Below are 6,258 nucleotides of genomic sequence, written 5' to 3' on the forward strand. Positions count from 1 at the left end.
AATCTCCTTTTACAGAGATAGAAAAAAATATAACCTAAAATACACATGGAAGCACAAAAATCCCAGACAGCCAAAACGATCTTGAATGGCTATATGGGGTTGTGCCCCTGAAAATGGTTTATAAACAATAAAAGTGGAGAACATGGAGAAGAATGGCTTGGATGAGATGCCTCCTATTACAAAAATTTAGAAAAAGAAACATCTATTTAAAAGATTAAAAGAAAAAGCAAGGAAATATGTGTAAAACCTTGACAGGTATTTTGACAAAAGCATTGTAATATTCATTACAGCAATGTGTACCATAGTTTGGCAAATTGCAATGGTGGAGAGTTGCAATTATTATCACATGAGAAATAGGCCTGCTTTAATTTTCATGAATTTAGATAAAGGATGATGTAAGTCATCTATGTTTTCTAACACTCATTATAGATCTACTCTGTGCCTTGATTATTTACCCTGGGCAGCAGTAAAAAATAATCCAGGACTCATAAAACTAATTGGGAAATATTTTATTTAATGAAAATCCATAAGCCAATTGAATCACTGAAGCCACCAAGGCAGGAAATAACAGGATGCCAACTTGTCATCATTGGGCATGGTTTTGAATCTGGAAATTTTAAGTAGGTATCTGAAGAATGCCTTGATAACTCCTGGTAATTTTAGATTTTCAATTCTGTAAGTTGCACATTTACTTTTAAATAGTATAGCGCACTCGGGAACGTGGGGGAAGAGTGAAAGAAAGGGGAATTATGCCACCTACAAGAAATAAGAAACAGGATAGAGTTGCCATTGCCAATGCAGTGCCAACTTTTTGATGATCTGGGAAGGAGGGTGTATGGAAAGATGGGGGGAAGGCAATCCCATCGTTGCGAATGATTGATAAGTAATTGTACAAGATGGAAAGAAAGACAATGCTGCTAGCAGTGATGTTCAGAATTCCTGGAAGACGGAATGGATTGAAGGTGGGTTTCTTCCGTAGTCTCCCAGAGTTCAATTTCCAAAGAGCAACGATAACAGAGATTGTGGCAATAATGCCAAGAAAGCTTGCGATGAGTATCAGATGTTGGGCAACTCGAATATCCAGAGGGATGAAGTCATCCTGGTAGGTGTATTTGTAACACACTCCATTAAAGGTGGAATTGCTTAACTGGTGGTAAACGCAGGTTTTCCACATGCCTACTAAGGTCATGCCATGCTTGGAATCCATGGGATCTTGAAAGAACCACACTCGCCATTGTGGGAGGCCCATAGAAACAATACAAAGGAACCATGCTATGGTGCCTGCAGCAAAACCTCCTACCTGCCACTTGGCACGCTTTCTGGCCATTATCACGGTGACAGAAATCTCTTGGCAACTGCAAAGAAACACAGAATGCATAAGAAACATAAGGATGGGCTCTTCAAGCCTAGGAGAATGTCCTCTATAGGATCAATACCATGAGAAAAGGGGTATGTTAAGAAAGTGGGCCTCTGATCAGGAAATCACTTGCAGGGACTGTGTTCTGATCAAACCCAGACAAGGGTCAACTCTATGGCAACATTTACTTGCAGATTGATAATCCACAGATGATATAAGATTTTCTTTTTCCACTGTTTACAGAATCCTAATAAAGTTTGGCCCAGGATATTTAGCCACCAAGATGGTCATCATAGCATGAAATTTCATACTGAAAACAGGAAGCCACTTCAAGCACAACAATTGGGTAATTTACACAATATATATACCATGGAGTTATATGCCAACCTTCAAGAGAGGATGGCCATATATTAAAACTGTGGTATTTCGACAGTGGCACATTTCACTTGGATACTTTTTAAATGTTGTAGGGCTCTGCAGTCCTGACTGGACCAGAACTCTGCCTCCCATCCCCATCTGGCCTTCATCTAGAGGCCATCCTGCTGCCTCTCCTTCCCAAATGCTGCTTTTCTGGTAGTAAATGCAGGTTCTCCATGTGCCTACTAAGATCATGCCAGGCTTGAACAGCAGGTACATAAAATTATCAACATCATTTTTTCAAAGTCTATTAATGCTATAGCAAACCTAAACTGTTTCTCCTCTTTTATATTGACTAGTTTTTCAAAGTGTGAATGAACTGTGCTTTCTCTGTTCCATTATCAAATTTTGATATCTGGATTAATACCTACCTTTACCTGTTATAAATTGGGCCATCATGTGTATTGTACATATCGTGTGTGTGTGTGTGTGTGTGTGTGTGTGTGTGTGTGTGTGTATAAAACCTCAATCAAGTGACAGAATCAAAGTCTCTTAATAAGTTTTTCTATTGCTGAAATAAAATGCTATGACCAAAAGAAAATTCAGTCACAGGAAAGGGTTTCTTTTTTCTTATAGGTATATATATATAAAACGTACGTTGATATAAATTCTCATTTCCTTAGTTTTATGGTAAAGAGCAGAAATATCTTTATATAGTATCATGTCTAGTGTGTATTTAGAATTTACTAAGTTGAAGATAGGAATAATTGTAGAAAATATACTATATAAAGACAGCAAATGAGGGAATACTAACAAAACCACAATCTACAACTAAGAATACAAATGTCAAAACTACAAAATGACTGCAACTAATAAAACTTCTTAATAATAACTTTAAGTACACTGACCTCTACTTCCCAATAAAAATACTCAAGCTGAAATAAAGAAACAAGATCTATCTTGGTGTGGTCTGCAAGGAACTTGTCTTATTTTCAAATTTAGGAGCCACTTCAAAGTTGAAAGGATGAAGACTGTATATTCAACAACAAATGAGTAGTTTTCTTTGTCCTAATATCAGGAAATAGACTCCAAAATTAAAAAAAAAAAAAAACGAAAAGAAACAAAGGATACTTTAGGTACACATCATGCAAGTTCTCAACCCAGCTTTATCTCATTCACTCTTCTCTGACTTCTAACCAGTGAATCTTCATTAGCCTCCCCAGGACTTTCCTATCACCTGATCTATACCTAAGATCTACATCCATACCCAAGCATAGTCTATCCATCACTCCCTGAACCTCAAAAACATTTAGGCTTCTGCCAGGAACCATCCTACCTGTCCTACCATATCAAGAAAACCTTTCACACAACTCACAACACTTTGAACCATTTTATCCAGTCATACCTAATCTTATACCCAAGGCTTGGAACTGGAGGTATATCCTATATAAACGGCTAGCCTACTATTTTCAGTAGATTTCATTTCTCCATAACCATTTCCAACCTCTAGGTTTAACATACCCTTATCTGCTTATCTGCTCTTCTGACTCAATCTGCTCTTTCCATATAAGAAAAACAAACAAAAAACCTAAGAGGCATGCTGAGATCTCATTACAAAAATACAAACAATATGAGTGATCAAGCTAGTGTATTCTATCAAAAAACTACCAAACCTGTACAAGTGCTTGCTAATGAGAACTATATAGATGAACTGTGGTGTTTTGAATATGGTTGCTAATATTAGGAGGTGTGATCTTTGGTGGAGTAGCTGTGGCCTTGTTGGAGGAAGTGTGTCACTGTGAGGCAGGTTTGGAGACTCTTCTGCTAGCTGTCTTAAATAGACAGAATCTTTGGAACAAGATATAGAACTCTCAGCTACTTCTCCATTGCCTAGCCTCCCTAGACATTTCCATGCTTCCCACCTTGATGATTATAGACTGTATCTCTGAACCTATAAGCCAACCTCAATGAAATGTTGTTCTTTATAAGAGTTGTCTTGGGAGTAAGACTAGGTGCATCATATTGTATCCTGGGTCCCTCAAAGACCAGTTTGCTCAGGAGAGCACGCAGGCTGCAGAAGCAACATAGCTTCTGGGACAGGGCCCCTTTCAGGTCTGCATCTTCAGCCAGGAAGCAGAATTGTGCTCCAGACATCTGAGCACTTTCCCCGCCAGAAGAGAGGTGGCCTCCAGGGAGGGTTCTGACCACTGAAACTCAGAAGAGAGTTGGACTTGCAGGAGTGCTGACAGAGACTAACAGAATCACAGGAAGAACAAGCTCCAGCCAGAGATAGTTATAACAATTAATGCCAGAGATTACCAGATGGCGAAAGGCAAATGTAAGAATCTTACTAACAGAAACCAAGGTCACTCACCATCATCAGAACAAAGAAGTCCCACCACAGTGAGTCCTGGATACCCCAACACACCCGGAAAGCAAGATTTGGATTTAAAATCATGTCTCATGATGCTGTTAGAGGATTTTAAGAAGGAAATTAATAACTCACTTAAAAAATACAGAAGAACACAGCAAAACAGGTAGAAGGCCTTAACGAGGAAGCACAAAAAAATCCCTTAAAGAATTACAGGAAAACATAACCAAACAGATGGAATTAAACAAAACCATACAATATCTAAAAAGGGAAGTAGAAACAATAAAGGAAATACAAAGGGAGACAACTTTGGAGATAGAAAACCTAGGAAAGAAATCAGGAAACATATATGCGAGCATCAGCAACAAAATACAAGAGATGGAAGAATCTCAGATGCAGAAGATTCCATAGAGAACATGGACACCACAATCAAAGAAAATGCAAAATGCAAAAAGATCCTAAATCAAATCATCCAGGAAATCCAGGACACAATGAGAAGACCAAACCAACAAATAATAGTAGATGAGAATGAAGATATTCTTGTGGACGTTGTACATCGTGGTGCGGAGCCTAGTGCGCACCACGATGTACAACGTCCACAAGCAGCTAAGAGATCACAAATGCCAGCCCAGGCTACTAAACCCAGCAAAACGCTCATTTACAATAGATGGAAAAAACCAAAGTATTTCATGACAAAACCAAATTCCCACAATATCATTCCATGAATCCAGCCCTTCAAAGAATAACAAAGGGGAAACACCAACACAAGGACAGAAACTCTAATCTAGAAAAAGCAAGAAAGTAATCTGTCAACAAACCTAAAAGAAGACAGTCGCAAGAACAGAATTCCCAACTCTAACAACAAAAATAACAGGAAGCAACAATTACTTGTCTTTAATATTTCTTATATCAGTGGACTCAATTCCCCAATAAAAAGGCATAGACTAACAGACTGGCTACACAAACAAGACCCAACAATTTTGCTGCTTACAGAAAACTCAACCTCAGAGAAATAGACAGACACTACCTCAGAGTAAAAGGCTGGAAAACAATTTTCCAAGCAAGTGGTCCAAAGAAACAAGCTGGAGTAGCCATTCTAATATTGAATAAAATTCACTTCCAACCCAAAGTTATCAAAAGAGACAAGGAGTTGTACTTTATACTCATCAAAGGTAAAATCTACCAAGACAAATCCTCAATTCTAAGTATGTATGCTCCAAATGCAAGGGCAGCCACATGCATTAAAGAAACTTTAGTAAAGCTCAAAGCACACATTGTCCTCACACAATAATAGTGGAAGACTTCAACACCCCACTCTCATCAATGGGCAGATCATGGAAACAGAAATTAAACCTAGACACATTGAAACTAACAGAAGTTATGAAACAAATGGATCTAACAGATATGATGATATATATATATATATATATATATATATATATATATATATATATATAACCTTAAAAATACCACCAAAGAACTCCTAGTCCTGATAAACAGCTTCAGTTTCAAAAGATATGGGCACAGTGGAAAAATTCCTGAACAGAACAGCAATGGTTTGTGCTGTAAGATCAAGAATTGACAACTGGGACCTCATAAAATTGCAAAGCTTCTGTAAGGCAAAAGACACTGTCAATAAGACAAAAAGGCCACGAATAGATTGGGAAAGGACTTCTACCAATCCTAAATCTGATAGGGGACTAATATCCAATATATACAAAGAACTCAAAAAGCTGGACTCCAGAAAATCCAATAACCCCATTAAAAATGGGGTACAGAGGTAAACAAAGAATTCTCAACTGAGGAATACCGAAGGACTGAGAAGCACCTATAAAAATGTTCAACATCAGGGAAATGCAAAGCAAAACAACCCTGAGATTCCACCTCACACCAGTCAGAATGGCTAGGATCAAAGCTGCAGGTGACAGCAGATGCTGGTGAGGATGTGGAGAAAGATGAAAACTCCTCCATTTTTGGTGGGCTTTCAAGCTTGTACAACCACTCTGGAAATCAGTCTGGTGGGTCCTCAGGAAACTAGACTTAGTACTGCTGGAAGATACAGCAATACCGCTCCTGGGCATATACCGAGAGGATATTACAACCGGTAATAAGGACACAACTACTCTATGTTCATAGCAGCCTTATTTATAATAGCCAGAAGCTAGAAAGAACC

The 6,258-nt window shown here is 38.3% G+C and overlaps 1 protein-coding gene across 1 annotated transcript in view; it reads right to left on the bottom strand.

Moving 5' to 3' along the window:
• Positions 1 to 495: 495 nt before the first annotated feature.
• Positions 496 to 6,258, bottom strand: part of LOC110313250 (claudin-34-like) — a 15,228-nt gene continuing 9,465 nt past the window's right edge. The window contains exon 2 of the mRNA XM_021187267.1: positions 496 to 1,355. Coding sequence (XP_021042926.1) covers positions 695 to 1,327 — 633 coding nt within the window. The 5' untranslated portion in view covers positions 1,328 to 1,355 and the 3' untranslated portion in view covers positions 496 to 694. The remainder of the gene's footprint in view (positions 1,356 to 6,258) is intronic.

Source organism: Mus pahari, chromosome X (assembly GCF_900095145.1).
Source record: "Mus pahari chromosome X, PAHARI_EIJ_v1.1, whole genome shotgun sequence".
Taxonomy (NCBI): Eukaryota; Metazoa; Chordata; class Mammalia; order Rodentia; family Muridae; genus Mus; species Mus pahari.